This window comes from Tarenaya hassleriana, unplaced genomic scaffold (assembly GCF_000463585.1).
Source record: "Tarenaya hassleriana unplaced genomic scaffold, ASM46358v1 Cleome166, whole genome shotgun sequence".
NCBI lineage: Eukaryota > Viridiplantae > Streptophyta > Magnoliopsida > Brassicales > Cleomaceae > Tarenaya > Tarenaya hassleriana.
Genome location: NW_010965082.1, coordinates 147,408 through 169,792, shown reverse-complemented (window position 1 = coordinate 169,792; position 22,385 = coordinate 147,408). Strand labels below are relative to the sequence as shown.

General features: G+C 38.7%; 4 protein-coding genes across 4 annotated transcripts in view; 1 reads left to right on the top strand and 3 right to left on the bottom strand.

Moving 5' to 3' along the window:
* LOC104809800 (probable WRKY transcription factor 9) overlaps positions 1 to 9,141 on the bottom strand; it is a 20,918-nt gene extending 11,777 nt beyond the window's left edge. Inside the window, exon 1 of the mRNA XM_010535878.1 lies at positions 8,158 to 9,141. Coding sequence (XP_010534180.1) covers positions 8,158 to 8,832 — 675 coding nt within the window. The 5' untranslated portion in view covers positions 8,833 to 9,141. The remainder of the gene's footprint in view (positions 1 to 8,157) is intronic.
* A 1,666-nt stretch (positions 9,142 to 10,807) lies between these two features.
* Positions 10,808 to 19,044, bottom strand: LOC104809792 (E3 ubiquitin protein ligase RIE1). The gene is made up of 5 exons (XM_010535868.2): positions 18,384 to 19,044; positions 11,878 to 11,997; positions 11,609 to 11,741; positions 11,352 to 11,510; positions 10,808 to 11,269 (listed from the first exon to the last, which is right to left on the bottom strand). The coding sequence occupies exons 1-5, from the start codon at positions 18,872 to 18,874 to the stop codon at positions 11,105 to 11,107; spliced, it is 1,068 nt and encodes a 355-aa protein (XP_010534170.1). The 5' UTR covers positions 18,875 to 19,044; the 3' UTR covers positions 10,808 to 11,104.
* LOC104809798 (sweet protein mabinlin-1-like) lies at positions 12,320 to 15,652 on the top strand. The gene is made up of 2 exons (XM_019202136.1): positions 12,320 to 12,545; positions 15,133 to 15,652. Exons 1-2 carry the CDS (start codon positions 12,320 to 12,322, stop codon positions 15,480 to 15,482), a joined length of 576 nt encoding a protein of 191 aa, XP_019057681.1. The 3' UTR covers positions 15,483 to 15,652.
* A 764-nt stretch (positions 19,045 to 19,808) lies between the features above and the next one.
* On the bottom strand, positions 19,809 to 22,043 carry LOC104809791 (anthranilate synthase beta subunit 1, chloroplastic-like). Its single transcript, XM_010535867.2, has 8 exons — positions 21,868 to 22,043; positions 21,607 to 21,770; positions 21,041 to 21,111; positions 20,909 to 20,946; positions 20,686 to 20,796; positions 20,468 to 20,567; positions 20,179 to 20,314; positions 19,809 to 20,079 (listed from the first exon to the last, which is right to left on the bottom strand). Exons 1-8 carry the CDS (start codon positions 21,965 to 21,967, stop codon positions 19,975 to 19,977), a joined length of 825 nt encoding a protein of 274 aa, XP_010534169.1. The 5' UTR covers positions 21,968 to 22,043; the 3' UTR covers positions 19,809 to 19,974.
* Positions 22,044 to 22,385: the final 342 nt, after the last annotated feature.

Sequence of the window (22,385 nt, the reverse complement as noted above, 5' to 3'; positions counted from 1 at the left end):
TCGATGCCTTGACAGGCGCTCTAGTAATGGGAGGTACACGCTTAACATTACATAAATAAGGGATTTTCGAAACCACATTTAGATCAAGCATCTACTTTCAAGCTATGAGAACCACCATTTCTCCATCTTGCCTCACCAAGATAATATGTCACACCCAGCTTTGGCATGGCCCATGACACGTACGATCGAGGCCTTGACAAGTGCTTAACTCGTAGAGGTCATAAATCTAACCGGTTTCTGTACAACGATTGTACATAATCCGAATAGACAATCCAATCGATTATGCAATCCCAATCCCGAAGCTCTCACTCAATCAAACATATCTAATATCTTGATTAAGTTACATGCATTCATTCACTATGGACCATCCATAAGAAAGAATCATGTTATTCAGAATCACATTTGATCGGTTTTAAGCTTTGCTCAAACCAGATCCCGAATCGAAAAATCAAATTTTGGTGAAGCGTCGAGTCCTAGACTGATCGGTCTAGGCCCAGACCGATTGGTCTAGGCGGTTCGGTCTTCGGGTCTGCGTCGGTCTGTTCGGTCTAGAATGGTCAGTCCGTTCGGTCTGACTCTTCAGTCCGTTCGGTCGAACTCTCAAGACCGTTCGGTCCAGATCAATGGTCTGGACTCTTGCCCCTTCGGACCTTCTCTCTCGGACTAGTGACCTAGATCGGACGGACTAGCTAAGCAGTCCGTTCGGTCTACACACCTTAGTCCATTCGGTCCAATATCTTGGTCCGAACGGACTGGATCGTCTAGTCCAGAGCAACGACGAACCCTAGATCGTCCGGTCCAGAGGACCAGACCGTTCGGTGTAGGCGGAAAAATGCGATCAGATCACGTTCTTCGTCGTTTCGGTCCCGATTCAGATCCGATTTCGACCCCGTTTTCGCCTGCGAACTCAGAACAGAAGCCTCTTGCACACTATGCAACAAAGAACATGAAATCTACCGTAGATCCATAATCAAATCATGCATAGCATCAATATCAAACACGGATTCAAACAATTCAAATCCTAAAACGTGCGTGATCGGGTTCTAACAAAATCATGCAGAGCAACCAGGCTCTGATACCACTATTGGGTTTTTCTGGGATCTCGTAAGCGAATCCTATTCCTAAGAGATCAGTTCTAGGGTTTGCGCAGCGGATGTAAAACAAAAATTTTGATAAAACCCTAACCAGTCTCATAACTAGGTCCGTTCGGACCGACGGGTCAGTCCGTTCGGTCCAACACTTGGTCCGTTCGGACTGGACTCTCTAGTCCGTTCGGTCCAACAATTTGGTCCGTTCGGACTAGATGCTCCGGTCTGTTCGGTCCACTCCTAGACTGAACGGTCCGGACCTCTTGTCCTGATTTCTCGACGTTTTCTCGTGCATTTGTCCTTTCCTGCGTGTGTGACCCTGTAGGCTCATTCGATATAGCAGTATAATCCAAAATCTCCATTCCGGATATACAAATCATAGGCGGTCTCTTGCAAGACACTATGACTACCTATCTCGAATAGAGTTTGTTCGTGATCTTACGAACGCCAGTGATGATTCCGGTTGATGATCCTTTTGTATCACGATATCATATGTCGAATATAAGGCATGGACAAGCCACCTTATCAGGTTCGACTGCTTTCTCGTTCACTGAGTTCGACTGTCTGAAATAGACGACGTTCGTCTATAGTGCGGCCACACATTTCTACAGTCTCGCTCATACGAGGGGCCCAGCGAGAAGTACAAATCCCGTCTTGACTATCTACAATCCAGCACATGATTCGTTTCATACCTGATGCATGTCTTTATAGTCCTCTTGTTACGCAGGACGTTTGACGTAATCAAAGCACGTAACTCCTCATGTTGGATTCCTTAGATATCTCAGGTCTAAGGATCCAATCATGGAACCGCCATATGAGATTCCAGTCATGACGCTAGTCCATGTGACAATCTCATGCGGGTCAATCCAGTATTCCGTTCTCCAACGAATACCTATGACTGTGATCGTATCCAATATCTATGATCATCTATATGATCATCAATCACACATCATACTAGTCTTATTATGTCATCATTCCCATAATGACACAAGACTAGGGAGTTTAGTATCATTCATAATGATACATGGATTTCATAACACATCTAGTATACAAGAACATGTAATGAATTAAATACTCTCATAAAACCTGTGGAAAGTATCAATACATCAAATGTATCTAAATAAAGCTCATAAATAGTACATCATAGAGCACTAAACCAACATCCAGAAGATGTTTGTAAACATCTATTTCGAAGGGGATTTGTTGAAGATTATTATATTTGGCGATTTCATGGAGAAGAAGTTCGGACAATCACGGCGGGAGAACATGTCTCGGCCGAGCAGAGGTATGATGTAGATGAAGATGTAAGAAATCCTTATGTTGAAATGGTGACAGATGCTTTCCCTGGGGCATTGGCTGAGCAAAACTCATCACAAGATCAGGAGGAGCCAAACGTCGAAACAATCATATTCAGATGTGATTGGTTTGATACAACGTCGGGACGCGGCTCACGGAAAAATCGATGGGGAGGTATTGACATAAACCCGAAACGTTCATATGCAAAGTACGATCATTTCATACTTTCAGATCAGGCAGACCAGGTATGCTTCATTCCATATCCGAAACATTCTGCGACATCGGTGAAACGGCGACGGGAAGATCAATGGTCGGCTGTTTTGAAGACTAACCCACGAAGATTAATCGTGGATTCGTCGTCGACAACACAAGATCTCGATGAACCAATGCAAGATCAACTCGAAGATCCGGTTCTTCCCATCCGACTAGATGATGATTACGACGAGACACTTGCACTTCCTGACATAGACGACGAGTTACTTGATGATTCGTTACACGTACAAGACGATATAGACGAATTCGTTTCGGACCATGATACAACTCCGGATGATGAAAGTGATGAAGATTCTATGTAGACTTATTTTTTTTTATTGTTTTCATATGTATTTGTATTTTGAAAAATCTATCATATTTCTTTGTATTTTTGAGATTTTTTTTTTAAAAAAAATGTTAAATTCCAACGGGCATCCATTGGAATCGAATCGCAGAATTCGAATATCACATGTATTCCAACGGGCGTCCGTTAGAATCGAAGCGCAACAATCGAATCGACACCAGAATTACAACGGATATCCGTTGGAAATTTCCAACGGACTCCCGTTGTAATGGTTGAAACATTGAATCCGTATTGCATGTTCTAACGGATGCCCGTTAGAATCGCCATTTCCAACGGGCATCCATTGAAAATTCTGAAGCATTAAATCCGTTCGACGTCCCCATTCTTCCCCATCACCCATTTCTCAAATCTACAAAAAAAACGGAGCAAAAAAAAACACTCGACAAAAAAAAATGCAAAATGGTAATATGTTTTCAATTCTTTAATATTTATTTATGTTCTATTTTGTTGTAAGCACGGTAACTCAAAGACTTATCCAACTCTCGCAAAATGTTGGCGATTCAGCGGGTTCTTCATCCGGTCTCTCTGCATCGGACCAAGATCGTTACTATGTGGAGGTAAAAGTTATAATAATTCATTTTTAAATATTATATTTTAATACTTTATTTCAATTTTAAATATTTTCTTCATTTTTTAGTCGGTCTTTCCAAATAAGGGTCGTATCTATGGATTAGGAGGATTGCAGCGAGAATTGTTCGATGATTTCGGTGCAGCAATTCCTTCTGGCATGCAGAGCGATCTCGAACAACAACAGCGGATCGAGACACTTGAGCAATAGCTTGCGACGACGAGGCAACAAGTGACTAACCTCGAACAAATCGTTGAGCTTTTTTTTGTGTTTTCTAACGGGTTTTCCAACGGCTATCCGTTGGAATGAATTTTCAATTCCAACGGACTGCCGTTGTAAATACCGTTGTAACATTTCGACGGCGTTTCCAACGGATATTCCAACGGATTTCCGTGGCAAATACTGTTGTAAATCCGTTGGAATATTTCTAACGGATATTCTAACGGTCCCGTCGGAAAGTAGCCACGGATATCCGTTGGAATTTCCGTTGATATATTCTGATGAACAAATCCGTTGGAATTCCGTTGAAAATATACCACGGAAGAACCGTTGGAAATCCGTTGAAATATTCCAACGGATGTCGGCGTTGGAATTTCGTTTGGAATTTGCCACGGAATTCCAACGGAACCGCGTTTTCTAACGACTGTTTTCCAACGGAAATATCCATTGGAAATCCGTTGGAAAAGTCGAATTCCAACGGATTTTCGGCCTTTCCAACGGATTTGCTGGTTGGAATTTGGGATTTTTTTTTGTAGTGGAAAGGGATTCGAGGGATGCATAGGTATATGACTACACAGTTAAAGATAACTTAAACGAATTAATTGAGCTACTCATAGCAATAAGATGCATATACATTTTTGGTTAGCCATCTCGAGAGAACTCCAAAGTTAAGCGTACTCGCTTTGGAATAGTCTTAGGATGGGTGACCTCCTAGGAAGTATTTTTCAGGATGTGTGCGAGTGGGAACAAAACACGCTAAAAGGTCTCATGTTGGTATGTGATAACGCAAATCTAGGTATAAAAATAATGCTCAAGTGATAAAAACCTAGATACAGCGAATATCGCAAGGATACGGATCAACTATAGTACTAGGGTCGAACACAGGGAATAATTAACACTAAGAACAAGATTCGACTAAGATTCAGATCAACAAATATCAGATAAAATAGATGAATACCGAAAATAAAACAATAAATAAACTAAGTAAATCAGATAACTAAACCACCGTAGCTTCGGGATAACCTTAGCGCGCAGGGATTGTTTCTAAGGATGGAGAATCTACGAATATCGAACTCTAATCGGGGATCTCAAGTTCTAATATCAGATTTGGCTCTCTCAAGTCCTAAATCCACTATCCAATAATTTAACCTATCGATCTCTCAACCTAATAGATTAAAATATCAAATGCATTAACGATCACCATCACAGTTCCTAAACCGATTAACCTATCTCTCAATAGTCTTAATCAATTTATTCAATGAATTCGTTCCGAATCTAATCTCAACTCTCGTTGCAAATCAGAATCTAAAATCAATCAATCAACTGGCCAAGAAGATCAAAAGCAATAAACTCAATTCAATTAAACCGCCGAGTATCGATAACGTAATCTCGGAAAATAAAAACCAAACAAATCCCTATAAGGTTAAATCCCTAGCTACAGTGAAACGACTACTCACTACCCATAAGAACAAACGAGTTCAAATCAATAAAGAGAAACATGGAAACAGATAGAGAAAAAACTCGCAGCGATCTCTCGACGACGATTCTTCAATCTCTGCTCCCGGGAAACTCCGTCTTGATTCTCTCTCGAGTTCTCTGGCTTCTGCTGTGATATCTCGATGATTTCTGAAGTCTAAGACATCCTCTTTTTATTGGCTTGGCGGCTCGGTTTCTTCCTTTGCTGAAAACGAAAGTACGGATGCAAAATAGGAAGTTTTTCCGTAATTTAACACGCCATGTCGAATGCAACACGGTCGTGTTAATTCTCTGTTAAAAATATGCACTTTAGACATGGACTGAACACGGGCGAGTTTGAATCAACACGGCCGTGTCAAATGACAACACGGTCCGTGTCAATTCTCTGAGCAAAACTTCACTTTTTTCAGCACAGACACAACACGGCCGTGTAGAATGCAACACGGTCCGTGTCGATTCTTCAACTCGAACATGCTTGACAGATTTGCTCATAACTTTCTGCTCCAATGTCGGATTTATGCGAGTGTCTATGCGAAGATATTGAAGAGAGCTTTCCAATGAGGTAGAGAACGCACAATTTGGACTTATAGAGTGGAAGTTATTTGACTTGCAAGATCTAACCTTTTAGGCTTCGTGTTTTTCCTCGGAACAACTCCAAATGTTCCCGTTTCGTTTGTGATGTTCCGTAGTCCATGTTTTCCTTTCCTTTTGCTCTCTTTTATGCATGAATACCTGTTTTGACACCAAAGAAAGCAACCAAGCAATATCGAGACCAAATGTGCTCTAGAATGCCTATAAATATGCAAAACCGAGTAAAATGCACTAGACATCCTATATCAAAATGTCACCAAAATACATGTTATCAAACTCCCCCAGACTTAAACCTTTGCTCGTCTCGAGCAAATACTCCGTGAAAAGCAGTCTGAAAAAAGGGCGAGACAATGACATAACTCAAAATGATAATCGAGAGCGAAACCTCTATCCGACCTAGATCCCCGTGAACAATGATCAAGTCTATCTAATATGATCTCCCTCTCTAAAGGATAGTCTTTCCTAGTTATGGGATCTATACGCTACCAAGAACCAATCCAAGAACTTCAATCATCTACCAAGCATGTTTCTCGAACCTATCACGCCATTCTACTTAATCGTATCTAGTCTACGCTTTGGGTATTCATTTTTTTCTTCTTCTCTTTTTTTTTCTTTCATCTAGCTAGATTTTTTTTCTTTTGCTAGCATCTCGGGTTCCTAGGACGTTGAAGTTGAAGGGCTCATAATCGCTCTTTTTGTCGATTTTATTCATTGGATGACCCGACCCACAACTTAGACCCGAACCATCTAATCGATGCACTCATGTCCTCGAACAATTTTCGTTGACGAGATAATGACAGCATAGTGTAGAGATGCTCACTATCTTTTTCTACACATAAAGAAATAAAAATGCATTTGATAATAGACTTTACCGATTTCAGCAAACATGGGAAATGTTCTTATAGAAACGTTTCTCTTGGCTAGACAACATCGGTCCCATGGGTTCCAACCAATAATTTCTATCTCACAAACCATTCTAGAAAATCCTAAAGGTCAAGCAATCAATTCAACAAAACATAACCACGTTCAACGGATCACAATGTTTTCAAGACGTTTCTACTCTCTCATGCCATAGATCATCACATCAATATTCAAAATGGTTTTATGCACGTGATCTTATATGTCCTAAATACTATATGTAAATGCATAATGTAATACCCCGAAACCCGATTCGAATATTTAATTATTTAAAAATGAATAATTAAATAGAGATATCACGTAATCACCAAAAACTGATGGTAAAATGCCGGGGAGAGGCACGAGGATCGTCACGGGTGGAAACGACCGAGAAAGAATGAAGAAAAAGAAAAAAGAAAAAAAACAGGGTTGGTCCGCCGGACCAAGCTCATAACTTTCTACTCCAATATCGGATTTGTACGATCTTGGTGTCTATGCGTAGATATTGAAGAGAGCTTTCCAATGAGTAAAGACTGCACAATTTAGACTTATAGAGTGGAAGTTATTGGACTTGAAAAATCTAACTTTTTAGGCTTCGTGTTTTTCTCCGGAACAACTCCAAATGTTCCCGTTTCGTTTGTGATGTTCCGTAGTCCATGTTCTCCACTCCTTTTGCTCTCTTTTATGCATGAATACCTGTTTTGACACCAGAGAAAGCAACCAAGCAATATCGAGACCAAATGTGTTCTAGAATGCCTATAAATATGCAAAACCGAGTAAAATGCACTAGACATCCTATATCAAAATGTCACCAAAATACATGTTATCAGTATGTGGGGACAGTTCTATCATTCCGTAGCGGCCTCGGGTCGTTAAAATGGTATCAGAGCCGGTACACTCCCAGTACAGTGTAGTTCGAGGATGAACCAAGCGGAAGCTGGTGGGTCTGTGACAGACTAGGATACCGTAGGAGGGCGGGGAGTGATCGCTGGTGCGAGAGGCATGGACAAGGAGCAGTTCCTAACGAGCTTCTGGTAGGGGGTACAGGGATGAATCGAACGCACCGGAATGAGAGGGACCCGAGAGTTGTGTAGGTATGGGACTACACAGTCAAAGATAACTTAAAGGAATTAATTGAACTACTCATAGCAATAAGATGTATCTACCTTTTCGGTTAGCCATCTCGAGGGAACTCCAAGATAAGCGTGCTCGCTTTGGAGTAGTCTTAGGATGGGTGATCTCCTGGGAAATATTTTCCGGGATGTGTGCTAGTAACGACACAACACGGTTAAAGGTTCCATGTTGGTGTGTGGAGACAACTCTATCATTCCGTAGCGGCATCGGGTCGTTACATGAAGTGTGATTGATGATCATGGTAATGATCATATGCATTGGATGCAAATCACAATCATGGGGAGTTTCTCCGAGTCCCTGACCTCTGTAATAAACTCCCCCATCTCATCATCTTCGTCATTATCCGTGACCTGATCTGCTGTGATAACAATGTCACCAGGAAGATGAGGGATCACAAAAGGCTCAGAGCTCGAAGCGACATTCTTCTGTGGCTTATGGAGCCTGATGCAATACGAAACGCATAGAGAGAAGTAGCACGTGCCGTGGAACACAAGTCTCGGCACTCCAAACTTCTTGGAAGCTTCCGTGGCCCAGGGGAAGAACATGTCGGCGACCAGACAGTCCGGTCTGAATGTTTCGATGAGATCCTCCAACTGGTTTTTGAGAAACTTGGTCGAGAAGAAAAGCTTCTGAACGATAGGGAATATGTCCTCGATGACGGCAGAGTCGAGGAAATCGGCGTTATCGGATCCTTGGGGTAATCCGAGCTCCGTGCAAGGAAAATCCAGGACCCGGATACCGATTTCTGCATTAGGGTTCTTGTTCTTGAAAACTTCGACAGGTTTCTGAAAGATTGGAACGTTGGGATGGGTAATGAGGATCGTCGATTTGATTCCTCTGCTTGCGAAAAGCTTCGCCATGTCCAGAGTCGGAATCATGTGGCCATACGCCATGAAGGGGAAGAAGAAAACATGGAGCTGACGAGGAGCTTCACTTTCACTCGCCATGTACGTTTGGTTAGCCGAGAAAATAAAAACTGGGTTTTGCAGATTGAAGACGAAACTCTTAAGAAAAATGGAAACTTTTTTTTTCCCGGATTGTTGTTTGGCGGCCGAGAAAATGAGAGCGAAAAAAAAAAATCGAAACTTTCTCTCAGCTACTGTTTGATTGATGACTGCGGAGAGTGAATTATTTGGGTATTGCCGTTTTGGTCTTTGGTGTGGAAAAAGTGAAATGAAATCATATGTTGTTGGAGAGTTGATTCTTTTACGTATCGGTAGGCAATGGCATCATCCTTGATTTTGTTTGGGTCGGGAAATAAATTTCGAAATAAAGTTTTTTTTTTTTGGTAAAGGTTAATCCGGTTAATAAAGTTTCACTCTGTTGACAATAAAATTTAAAAAAAAAAAGTTTTTTCAATACGACAATATTATTAGAATGTTATTATATATTTTAATAATATTCAAAGTCTACCATAAAAATCCAGACTTTTGGAAGCAAACTCCAATTTGATAACTATATATGACAAGTTCACTTATTGGGATGAAAGTTTGAAACATTGAGGTGAATTTATGAAGCTAACCGATATATAGATTAGAGACTATAAATCTATATATATTAATAAAGAAGTTTAAAGAGATTTGGTGAAGCCACCTAAGCATCCTATGTGGAAGTTTCTTAAATTTTGATTGGTTATAAATAAATTATGATAGAATTAAATGAGTAACTTTTAAAATATAAAATGATTAGTCTAAAATAAAATTTTAAAAATTAAAGAAAAACTTTTAAAAATAATGAAGTGATGAAGCCAATAAGTGATGAACCAAAATAAATATGTATTGTTATATTATACTAGATTTATTCATTTATAAAATAACAATAGATAAGTTTGAAAATATAATTATGAAAAAAACTTTTATAAACTTGCAATTTGAAAACAATTATATTTGAAAAAAAGACTTGATTACAAATTAAATTCTAAAACTATAAAATTTGTTAAGTATATTACTAAATTTTATTGTTATTTAATTAAAAAGTTTTTATAAGACTATATGTGAATAGTTTTATATAAAGATATGAGTAAATACAATAATGTAACGGAGGGGTTCCGTTTCGGTGTTTCCCATCATTATCCACTAAGACTAATATTAATTAAAAAAAATATCATGCAAAACTGATATTTATCAATTAACAACAGGAATAACCTAGATTCGAGTTAAAATCTGTAAAACAAAAAATGCTTGTAATCACTTTCGAATTTGAGTTTTTCCTCTACGAATGCTCGAATAAATTATTAAAATACCATTAAATTGATAATTATTTATGAAACTAACATTGAGTTATTTACGGTGATGCAATTGTTCAAAGATTTTAAATCCTAGTTGAGCTCACATTCCAGTTATTATGAATCCATCTCTCCGATCGGATAACGAACCATATCATTCTAAGATCTCGAAAGATATAATTGCCCTTCTCCTAGCACGAGGCGACGACGATGACTCGAGCTTTTCCGTCGTCCTCATTGTGGCATTTAAGCTTAGATAACCACATTTCAATGGCCCTTGGATCCCATTCGGTCTACCATCAATGGTCGAAAACACTATTCTCAACTTGAGATTTTCAATGTGGCATTTAAGGTTAGATATTTGGCCTCTTTTCAATGTCCCTTAGGATCCATTCTTGCCAAAAAATACTATGCCCAACTTGAGGCCTTCGTAATTCATTGTTCGGTAAGAACGAACACACATCGGATATCCGAAGTTTTTTGGGTTACCAAACTCAACCTAAATGCCTATGGTCTCAGAAGATATTACCCGACCTCAAAGATTTTGGTTAGATACCCAAAAATTGTGTAATAACAAAACTTTGATTTTTTTTTTTCAAAATATGTATAATTGAATAGCCAAAATTTTCGAATTAACCGAATCTAAACTCGAAATTTTTGGGGATTTCAATTTACAATTCTAAATTTGTATTTTAAACTTAGGGATAAAAAGGTAATTTTACTTTCCTTCGAGTACCTGCAAATAAGACCCACCTAAGATACAGTCCTAAACTTGCAATTTGACCTTATAAATACTTCTCGCAGCTTGTATCGCCACTCTCGTGTCGGCCATTTTGACAAAGAAAAAAAATTCCCAAACCGGAACTCTTGTTTCTACGCTATCTCCATTCCTCTATTATCCTTATGTACACACGACAAGAGGCAACTTATAGATTCAGAGGATCAACTTCTGATAATGTCCCTCTTCTCTCTCTCTCTACATATATATATATATATCATTCCTGGTCATTATTACCTTTGAGGATGTTGTACTTGCAAAGCGGGCATGTGGCGTTCATTTTGAGCCACTTCACGATACACGTTGAGTGGAAGTGGTGGTTGCAAGGGAGGGTGATGAGCTCAACCCCGTCTTCATACGAGCTCAGACATATACAGCATTCCTGAAAGGATAAATATATATATATATTAAGACAAGATAATATCAAAACTAGATCAGTTGGCAGTGACAAGAGCTAAACTTACTGCATCCTCAGGCAAAAGCACGCGTTCGTTTGATAAATATCCACTGCCCGTGTCAAGAGGCACCATTTTCCCGCCGCTGGCACTGGGCTTTTCGTCATCGTTCTGCATCAAAAACCTGTACTTGGGTAGGATGCTGAGATCTGCTTCCGATGCACCTTCCTGTATTATCATACGGTTTAAAACAAAACAAAAACACAAATAATGCTTCTCCTAGAGAAATTCGTATTTTGTAATAGACGTTTGTGTTTAGCTGATACCTGCCCAACAACGGCATAAAGGAGTGCGATAATACATGGGAGGCAGCAACATAGGGCAATTCCAATGAGACATGCCAGTGCAACACAAAAGATGGCGAAGAACACGTCAAATGCCAGGAAAACGACGGCCAACCTGCATGCCGTTAGCCATTTCGGGTACACCGGGAAAAGAGAAAAGAGAAAAAGAGTGAGCATTAGCACTGATATCAGATAAGCAGGGTATTCAGCAAAGAGAATCTGCAAAAGCATTGACAAGATTAACCCGTTACCAGTATAAACGAGGAGCACTTTGCAGAAGAATATCGCCACCAGATACAACCCAGTAGAAGCCAACAATCCACCAGACGAATGATACCATGGTATTCAGTGATTCACATCTCTTGGTCATGCTGAGAAATTTATCATCAAATCATTAGAAAACAAAACAATGTCATAACTGACCGAGGGAAACTGAAGAAGAAAGCAACACAAATAGATAGAAGGAGTACAATCATCTAGATTGCGCCATTAAGTTTGGACTCCATACATTTCAATCATGACTGCGGTAAGTAATCAACTTTGATAACCGGGTGAATATTCGGGTATCGACCTTCTTCATACTTTGCCAGTAAAATGTAGTTTTAAGAGATTATACAAACAACAAGAGGATGAGATTGCGATGAAGATGTTAATTATAGGATAAAAGCTGGATGGATGAAATGGAGACAAACTATGGGGGTTATTTGCGATCGTAAGATTCTCAATCGGTTGAAAGAAAAATTCTACCGTACCGCCATAAGACCCGTATTGATGGATGATAGCGAATGTTGGCGAAGAAAAGACAACATCGTGTCCAAAATGAGTATAGCCGAGATGAGGATGTTGCGACGGATGTACGGACACAGAAGAATGGATAGAATTAGAAATGAGAGTATTACAGATAAAATAGGAATAATTGGTATAGAAGAAAAGTTATGAGAGGAACGTTTAATATAGTTGGACATGTACAACATAGACCAATAGATGTTCCGGTTAGAAAAGTGGAGAACATAGAAATGAGATGGAAAGAAAAAGAGAGGGGTAGACCTAGACTTATTTGGGAACGAGTCATTAAAATGACTTGAAATTGTTGTAAATTTCAGAAGCTGTAACTTCAAACAACAATGTGTGAAAACGAAGAATTCACGCGGTCGACCCCAAATAAACTTGGGATTAAGGCAATATTGATGCTCGTTGTCGTTGGGGCCGACTGACCGGATGACCCGCATGAGATTGTCACATGGACACTAGTCATGACTTGAATCTCATGTAGCGGTTCGTTCTTAGATCTTCAGACCTGATATGTCTAGAGTATTTGATATGAGGAGTGTCGTGTCTTGACTGCATCAAACGTTGTCTTTAACCGGATGATTATAATGGCGTTGCTCAGATACGTTCACAAATCATATACAGATAGTATACATGCAATATGAGACTTGTCACCTCCTCAACGGGAGAGATATCAGTGGGTTCCTCGTGGAAATCAGATTGTGAAATCGCGTAATCATACTATAGATGAAGTTGCATCTATTCATCAGTCGATTTTCTAAGACGAGAAAGCGGTTGAACTTGAAGGGTGGCTGGCTCCATACCCTTGTTCAACACATGATATCGCGAGACAAAGGATCAGAACTCGAGTTGTTTGTCTTGGTTAGATCACCTCTAACTCAATTCAAGGTGGATGGTCATGGTATCTTGCTAGAGGCTTACCAGATAGTTCGAGAAAGTTCTCCGAAGCCATTGCCACTGCGAATAGGCCCACAGGATCACACACCATTAGAGATGGGCTATATGTGGGAAGAGGAATGCGAGAAAGGATAACGGGATGACAGAACGAGCGTCGAAAGCTGGAAACGTTCCAGACAGACAGACTGACCGGTCCAATACTTAGACCGGTCGATTCATCCTTTCTGTGGCTCAAGACCAATCAGCCCAACTTGAGAGTCCATATCGACCGGTCCAGAATCTAGACCGGTCGGTCCAGGTCTCGGGAAAACTTCCTTTTCACGTTTTAGGGTTTTGACAACTCTATTTAACATGGGAGCCGCCCCAAACCCTAGGTATTCGAAGATCAGACATCCAAGACACTTCTAAGAGCAAAAGAGAAGAGTTCTCTTGAGTTCTAAACCCCAGAATAGCGATTCCATATCCTGGACATCGATCTGTCTTCATAAAATCCTAGCAGATTCGTTCTAAACCGTTTGGAATCCTTTCCACCAGTGTGGATACATGTAAAGGAGTTGTACCTTCAACTCTTGGTGATTAATAGAGGCCCTAGATCGATTGATACTTTTATTTTGAGTTTATTTGTTTAGAAAATACACGTTATTTTGGGTTTATACGTTTGGTTTGTATGACGTTTGACTAGGGTTAGATATATTCTTCTGCTGCGTAAAACCTAGAAACTAAACTTTAAATCGATGTGATCGCATGTTAGGAACCTATAATGAATCCCAACAAGATATGTATTATATTTTTAATTATTTTCTATTTTTATTGTTATTATTATTTTTTTAGTTTTTATTTTTTATTAATTTTTAAATATTTTATTAGTAATGACGTGATATATTAATCTTATATGTGCAGGATTTGACAAATTTGTTAATGTCATGTCATCACTTCATCATTATTGTTATAAAATGAGGATATATTGGTTAATAATTTGAAAGTAGGATAATTTATAGGTTAAATAGAATTAGTTTAGAGTTTATTTGTTTAGAAAATAGTATTGCATTTAATCGTTGACATGAGAAAGGTAAAAGTTTTTTAAGACAGTTCTTCCATAATAAAATTTAAGGTTGTTTTGAACAATCCTAATTTTATTGTCCGAATGTTGTCGTAGGAACGATAATGAATTAAAATTAGCATAAAGTATGATGGATGATCATGCTTATTCATATCAAGATCATAGATAATTTTTTGAGACAAGAGATTGGATGATCCGCGTGAGATTTGTATGTTGTGATGCTCTTGGATATCGATGATATAACATTTAGACTTTATATTGATTCATTGATTTATTAATACATTACATTTTCGATATATAGGATTGTTCTTATCTATTCTTTGCCCAATTCTCGTTCTGCACATCCCGTGATATTCGATTTGGTTTGATTAAGCTCCGCAAATGCCATTTTTGTTTCTTTTTCGTTCAATTGCGCTAAAATTGCTAAATTTTCATCAAAAAATAAAGAAAACGATATTGTTGTCTATAATATCATATAAAACCTAATTTTTACATAATGTAGGGCAAATGCATTTAAAACTATAAAAAAAATATCATGCAAAAACTGATATTTATCAATTAACAACAGGAATAACCTAGATTCGAGTTAAAATCTGTAAAACAAAAAATGCTTGTAATCACTTTCGAATTTGAGTTTTTCCTCTACGAATGCTCGAATAAATTATTAAAATACCATTAAATTGATAATTATTTATGAAACTAACATTGAGTTATTTACGGTGATGCAATTGTTCAAAGATTTTAAATCCTAGTTGAGAAGGACGCTGCCAGAGGGAGTTCCAGCAGCAACAGCAGCTCAGGGCTTGCCAACAATGGATCCGCCGACGTGCCCAACGCGGCGGTGGCTCGGCCGATGATGACATCGAGCTCGTGACTGAAGACGACGACGTGAACCAGAGGACGCCAGCCCTCCGACAGTGCTGCAACGAGCTGCGTCAAGTTGACCGCATGTGCGTGTGCCCAGTGATAAGGCACGCGGCTCAACAGGTGAGGTACCAGGGACAGCACCAGCCACAGCAGGTGAGACAGATGTTCCAAGCTGCTAGGAACTTGCCCAACATCTGCAACATCCCTGTCGGACAATGCCAGTTCCAGGCTACCCCTTACTAAACCTGAAACCGGCACGTACGTGCATGCATGCATGTTTCAAGGGTTTTGAATTCGGCGTGGAGTTGAGTCGTCACACCTAATCGTGTGAGTGGGTGCATGTATGCTGAGGTTAGAAGCAAAATAATGTAACTTGCACTCATCCTTAATAAAACGTTTTAACGTCTTCTCTACTTTCTAATCCCATTACGAATTAATTATGCATTCAGTATAACAAAATTTATTTTCGAAAGTGGACATATATACGACTTGATGTTTGCTCCACATATATTGTTCAAGTGAACAATTAATATAGTTAAGTTCGTTTGACAATTATATTTCATAGATAATCATAATTTATATATATGAATATCTAATATAGTTTATAAGAAATTATAGTTTATTATTTTAATATTTTTTTATTATAAAATGATTAATTTTCTGTTTTTGCATCTTTACTGATTTTAATGGTGATATGCGTGATACAAAGCAGAAGCCGTTATATGATTATTAATCTGTAATCAAGTAATTAATAAGAGAGAATCTCCTCCTAGTATTTGTTGGAGCAATCTTTTGGCTACTTGTGTCTTTGGAGTTAAAAAAACGGAAAATGTGAATCTTCTTTTATCTTCATTAATCTGACGTGGCAAGACGTTTTTTTTTAATATCTTTGGACTACTTTTGTTTCTATTTATTATAAAAAGAAATAAATCAAATTAAGACAAATCGTGCCAACAAAATCATATGAGAATCTTTAGAACATTTCAAAGAGAGTACGTACAAGAGAGACACTGAAAATTGAAAGGGCAACACGCCAAGCACGTCGGGCACATGCAATGAGAGAGTGCCAAACCACGAATGATGCAGGTTGTAATAAAACTATATATCGAATTATAAAAATAAAAAAGAATAGTATATAAAGAGATGCAAAAGCAAATCAAGAAATCAAGAAAAGAAAGAGAATGAGAATGGGAACGCCAACAATGGCTCTCATGGCATACGCGTTGGTGTTTAGCGCGGTGGCAGTGGCTGTGGCCTCTTATGAACCGTACGTCTACGCTTCTCCACCGCCACCAACAACAACATACTCGTCTCCATCTCACAAAAACCAATCTCCTTACTACTACAAATCACCACCGTCTCCTCTAAAATACAGAAGAGACGGTCCTAAATACAAGCCTCATCCTAAACAATACGTTTACAAATCTCCACCACCTCCTCATATATATATATATATATTATATATGTGTGTGTATATATTACACACACTAAGTGCCGTATTTCTCACGACGAATGTGATTGCAGATAAATATTATACTTAATTTATATATGTCTTGTCTCTTTATTCAAATATGAATGGAGTGCTCATGAACTATTTTCGAGTTTTCACTTCTAACTATACAATAAGTAATTAAATTATTTCATTTGTAATTGAATTGTGTCATTAAATTCGGTCGTAGTTAAATAGAAAAAGTCGAAAGTGATAGAAAGATTCTCTAGTCAGCGTCTCACATGACATGTACCTATTTTTTTTTTGTAGGTTTCCATACCGTCGTGACTGATGAACTCCCTATAAATTAGTTTCATTTTAACTATAATAATATAATATAATTTATTTATATGAATTATTTGCCTTGTTTTATCCATATAAAACCATTTTTTTTAGATAATATCATATAAAATTTAGTTTCAACTTATTTATGGAAAGGATAATCTTTAATCAATATATTAAAAATGGAAATAAAAATATTAAATTCTCAATTTGAAAATTAATAGTTTTTAAAAGGTTAGTTATTTTATTAATTTTAAAAGTTATATAGAAATGTAGATGACATACGGTGCGCGGGTGTTGGGCTTATAAATATAAAATGGGTCGGAAAAGATCGATATGGGCCGTTATCAAACTGGGCCGAAACAAAGTCGGTTGATGTTGTCATTGCAAAGAAAATACTTTCTAAAATAAATAAATAATGACGTCACCCAGCATTTACCGAGGCGGGAAAATCATCCAAATAACCACTTGAGTCGCATCTATTTCAGTGTACCCCACGAAAAAAAAAAAAAAAAATTTCAATTTTAACCCACTTTTCGATTGAAAAAGTCCGAAATACAACCTCAGAAAAGTTTTAACTAAGAAAAAGCACTTAATGTTTGCAACAGAGATGGAATCATATTCAACTGGTTTAGGAAGCAAATCGAAGCCATGCACAAAATTTTTGTGAAAACGAAGAATTCACGCGGTCGACCCCAAATAAACTTGGGATTAAGGCAATATTGATGTCGAGAAAGGCATACGAGTATTCTGACAATACCCACACATCACGTTTTGGAGATTTTTTTAGGAAGAATCAAAGTTTAAAAAACAAACATCACCCATTCATCTCTAGGTGATAGGTAGACTAATAGCAACGTGGTTAAGACAATAGGAAGCAAGAATGCAGACACATATCCCGGTCAATACATAATCTCGAGTCGAACTGACTTCAAGAAAACTAGCAAAGAGCAACTCTAGCAACAACATGAACCACCAAACACAAGACTCATTCAAGGAAGTAAAAACACACAAAAAGAGCCTGCTGCAAAAAGAAACAAACAAACAAAAAGATCATGACTATTTCATTTCTAGTTTAACCAAATCCTTTGAGCCCAAAAAAAAGAATCTCATTCTTGGAAGGAAAAACAGAACCTTTTCTGGCCACTCCACCTATTACTACTACTACTACTAATCAGCCCTAACTTCAAAAAAAGTTGTCAAAAAACAAATCGAATTGCTAAACAAAAATGCAAAACTAGTCCTCGGAAGCTACATTTGAGATAGTGGCATCCTACGATTCCAATTTCCAAGAAACAATCAAATTGCTAAACAAAACTTGTTCCAATCAAGCTATGCAATGATAAAAGAGAGGTTCACAAACAGGAACTAACCTAATGTTCCTCTCACCACCATCCTCAACCTCATCCTCACTGTCGTTGACATGCTCATTGACAGGAGCTTCACCAGCCTCCAAATCCCCAGCTCTCCGGCCCACACTCCTCTTCCTAAACTCCATGAACACCAGAACCACATGAACCAAACACTGAAGCGCGTATCCGCAGATCCAAAGCCTGATCGGCGTGTTCGGCCTCTCCTCCTTCGAACAGAACATCATCACCACCGCGATAATAACAAAAGCCGTGTTCCAGAGCATGTCCAGAGCCACCACCGGCTTCGAGTACCCCCAATCGGCCCGCCGCTCCTCTAGCTCACGCGCCGCCGTTTCCCTCACCAGCATCGAAGCCCCTCGCCTACCCGTCGCTCGCCCTAACAGCACTCCCAAAATCTCCGGCCGGCGAGATGCAGCCCCTCCGCCGCCGCGGCGCGGGCGGAGGAGCGGCACGTTGGAATCGGACACGGTCCCGGATTCAGACGAAGACATCGTCAATTTCTCTCCTTCCAAGGAAGCCGATACTCGACAACAATCTAGGGTTTTCTCGATCCACACGCACACACAAAGGACAAATTTGCAGAGGCACTTACGTTCTTCTCCGTTTTTTTTTTTTTTTGGGTAGTGTAATACAATAAAAGCTTCGCGGACTACATAACTTTATTAGATAATATAAATTATAAACCCATTCGGACCATATCCGGTAGTGCTTAACACTGGTTTGTCCGACACTTTTTTATGGGGATGGCGAAACAAATCAACCGAATAGAAAAATAAAATATTTTTTTTTTAAAATAAATTTTTTTTTTTATTTTAATTCAAAATTTTCAAATAGTATTAATTTTAGAAAAAACGAAATTTTTAGAAACGAACCGAATCGAATCGAAATTTTAAAAAACTGAAATCCGAATTTTTTAAAAAAAATCTAAATTTTTTAATAAAAATAGAAACAAAACTGAACCGAAACGCAATCGATTCGAGTATAATATAATTATCGATTGGTAATTATTGGATAATAAACTAAAGCTAATGGGAAAGAATCACTTTTGTTGAGTTGTACCGTGCGTCTTTATCATCATGGGCCCAACAAGCATAACAATGTCCCAATTAGGCCATATTGGGCCTTTTTCAATGGCCGAGATCTCTCGATCACTAATGTGAATCCACCCGGGGAGTACGTTCGACACAAGACGAGTCGCATCCCCTGATAAGCGCGCGTCAACCTTTATGCGTATTTTAGCAGTAGTCCTCCTCTCTTCACAAAATGCGCCTGGTTCCACTGTTTCTGGTAAACCATTTGGGGCAGATTTTGTGTTGCCAAGATTTTCAAACACGTCGAATTTGTTGAGTAATATGAATGTGATTTCTGATACACAAGTGAGTATACACTCATGTGTGTGTATATATATATATATCGGAGGAGACATGATGACATAAGCATTGACATAAGCAACGAATATTTTCAGGGTCCATGAGAAGAAATACTTGATGGCTTTATTTTAATGTAACAAAGATGACAAGAATCATCCTTAAAACTAGAAATGTATATATATTGATTGTATAGAAAAAGAACGAGGCAGAAAGCAGCTCCTCTACATGACTGTCTCAGCCTCCTTTCTCTCTACAAGTTTGATGAAGTTGCGAACAATGGTCTTGCCTTCGGTTGTTATGATACTCTCCGGATGGAACTGAACTCCCTGTCATAACACCACAGACCACATGTTTTCAAGAAACAAACGAAAAAACTCGGGGAAAAAAATGCTGTCTTTTCGCCCCGGGGGATGTAAATAACATACCTGAATATGCTTGTACTTCTTGTGACGGGCTGCCATAACCAACCCATCCTCTGTCTCCGCTGTAATTTCGAGCTCTTCGTGAGGAAACGAGTCCTTCTCTATCACAAGGCTGTGATATCTTCCTACAAGGAAAGGGCTGGAAAGAGAACAGAGAAAAAATGTTTCAACTTGGCTGCAAATTCTAGTGGAGAAGTGATTTTCACTGTGGCCATAGATGGCGAAAAATATGATATGTGGGTTTGTTAAAATACAATAGAAGTCGAATAAGAACAGAAAGAAAACTGCATACTTTGATAATCCAGAGAACAATCCATCTTCCCCTTTCTCATCATGATAAACCATTGAACTTTTCCCGTGCATTACACCAAATGGGGATCTCACGATCTTCCCTGCAAAAGTCAAGTTTACCACAAAAGTTGTGTAACAATCTCCAAGCCCGTCTTGCTCAAGAGCTATACAAAAGGTCCAGAGCTGGAAGCAAGTAAGGATCTTTGTAGTCATGCTAACCTCCAAATGCCTCTCCGATACACTGCAAACCCATGCATACACCAAATAATGGAACAATTGGTCCGAGTTCCAAAACAGTTTGCAAAGAAATCCCGGAATCTTGCGGTGTGCCTATGCATACACATGTGCATTGTATACCAATTAGTCTCAATGCTATGATTATATTATGTGCTATTACGGCCGGAAAACACAACAAAACGGATTACAAAGATTGAATCTTTACCAGGTCCAGGAGAAATTAGCACCCCTCTCGGATTTTTGCTGGCGAATAGATAATCAAAATAATCAACACCACATTTCACAAGATTATGTCAAAACGATCAGGGCAGTATGTAAACAGTAAACACTTTCTTACCTTTTCAACTCCTCAACTGTAAGCTCGTCATTTCGGTAAACTTCAAAATGGCATCCCAGCTCGCCCATATACTGAGGAAACAATCAGAGGTAAAGAACTTTTGTCATGAGAAGTATGTATCACATGAAAAACATCGTGGTTCACGAATCAGCAATGAAAAGTTTATAATGAAGAAGAAGAGATCATATGACTCGTGAATATCCAATAAAGTTACAGACTTGCACAAATTTAAAGACTCAAAGATGATCAGATTCACACACATTACGACTCAGGTTCAGATTCAGGTTCTTTTCCATGGCGGAAATAACGGATTGATGGCTGAACCATTTTGTTTTGGGTCGTGGGTCGGGTCAATTCTTGTTCTCGATCTAAACGGTCATTTCAGCTGATGTTTTCACACAGATTCAATAGAACAGAATCTTACAAATCAAATATGAACAACAAACGCAGGGATGATTTAAACAAGTTTCACCACAGAAATTCGACGGGACAGAATCAAACAGATTGAACATGGAGAACAAATCCGAAATTATGACACAAGATAGTCTCAAATTTTTGAAAAGAACCTGGCAGAGATTGTAGGTGAAGCTGTCGTAATTATCGATGACGATAATGGGGCTGTTCTTCTTACTGGAATTGACGACAACGGAAGGCCTCGAGTTCGATTCCGCCATTTCAATCGAAGCTTTCGCGGCAACATCTCCACGCCTTTTTCCGAAAACCGAAACTCCTATTGTAAGAGAAACACCAACAGCAAAAAAAAAAAACCCAAATTATATATAAAAAACTCGATCGAATAACACTCGGGTATTGAAATCGAAACCCACTTGACGGGGTGGGAAGACGAAGGCGGAGAGGAGGGTTGAGTTGATTGGTGGTGGGGGACTTGGGTTTAAGGAGACAGGACTTGTACAACGTCGCCGCCATTGTCGGAACAAGAAGGAACGTTTTCTGATCCGAAAAACAGAGGGTTTTGGAGATGGAGAGGGAAGGGAGAGGGGGGTTTGATAGAGAGGGCTTAAACGCTGCGTTTTAAAAACATGAAACATGTGCCTAATTAGTAGGTGAATCTAATCAGTTTCAGTTAAAAATCCAACTTGGATTTTTCCAAAGAGGCTGCGGGAGAGAGAGAGAAGGACACGTGGTGCGGCTTTTAGGGTTTGGTCGAATGTGTCTTATATTCAAAGGTCTCAAAATGGATCCTATTAGTCGTCCAATCTATATTTTATCGAGTTGGATTTAATAAATTTGAGTTTGAAAAAAATGGATTGAATGAGTTAATTCATCATGAATCAAACTAATCGTGAATTAATTCTACGATTTTTTTATTTTTTTATTTTTAAGA